Source organism: Plasmodium inui (genome assembly GCF_000524495.1).
Source record: "Plasmodium inui San Antonio 1 unplaced genomic scaffold supercont1.179, whole genome shotgun sequence".
Classification (NCBI taxonomy): domain Eukaryota; phylum Apicomplexa; class Aconoidasida; order Haemosporida; family Plasmodiidae; genus Plasmodium; species Plasmodium inui.
The window spans coordinates 12,158-12,765 of record NW_008482013.1 but is presented as its reverse complement, the minus strand read 5'-3'; the positions used below and the strand labels follow the sequence as shown (position 1 = coordinate 12,765).

General features: G+C 30.6%; 1 protein-coding gene across 1 annotated transcript in view; it reads right to left on the bottom strand.

The window, feature by feature from the left end:
* Positions 1-35: 35 nt before the first annotated feature.
* The window catches only part of C922_05783 (hypothetical protein), a gene marked incomplete at both ends in the record, with an annotated part of 1,355 nt that continues 782 nt past the window's right edge, over positions 36-608 (bottom strand). The window contains one exon of the mRNA XM_008821354.1: positions 36-571. Within this exon, the coding sequence (XP_008819576.1) occupies positions 36-571 (536 nt within the window). The remainder of the gene's footprint in view (positions 572-608) is intronic.

Genomic DNA, 608 nt, shown 5'->3' with positions numbered 1-608 from the left:
ATAAATATCATGTCACTGCGATCTAACAATAATATTTATTCTTCTTCGATTGGTTTTCTCTTAATCATTAGTTTCTCATCCAGGATATCTTCATTTAGTTCTTGTTCATCAGTTTTTACATTTAATTCATTCTGTTCATCCTCGTAACCGCGTTCAGATATATCTTTTTTATTATTTTCACCAAAGATTTCTTCTACAGAATTCTTTGTATCTTCTTTTCCTCCTTCATTCTTATTTTCTTTATTATCAGTTTCACTTCCATTCTCAATTCGAGAACTTTCATTGGACTGTGGTAATGATTCCGTTTTCTCTTCTTCCAAAACTTCTGAAATTGTATACTTGTCATACAAGAATTTCTCGTCTTTCTCCAGAGAATCAAAAAGTAAATTATCATCTGTATATAACGAAGAATTCAATTTTTGCAATCTTTCATATTCTTGTGGTGCTATCATAGGAAGATCTTCTTTTAAACCCTTTATAATTCGATGCTCATTAATCTTATTGAGCTCCAACCTGGCCTTCATTGCTTCTTCCAATTTACCTTGTCTTTTGATATCTAATAGGGATCTTTCTGCATACTTTATTAATATATCGGTTGTATATCTTCT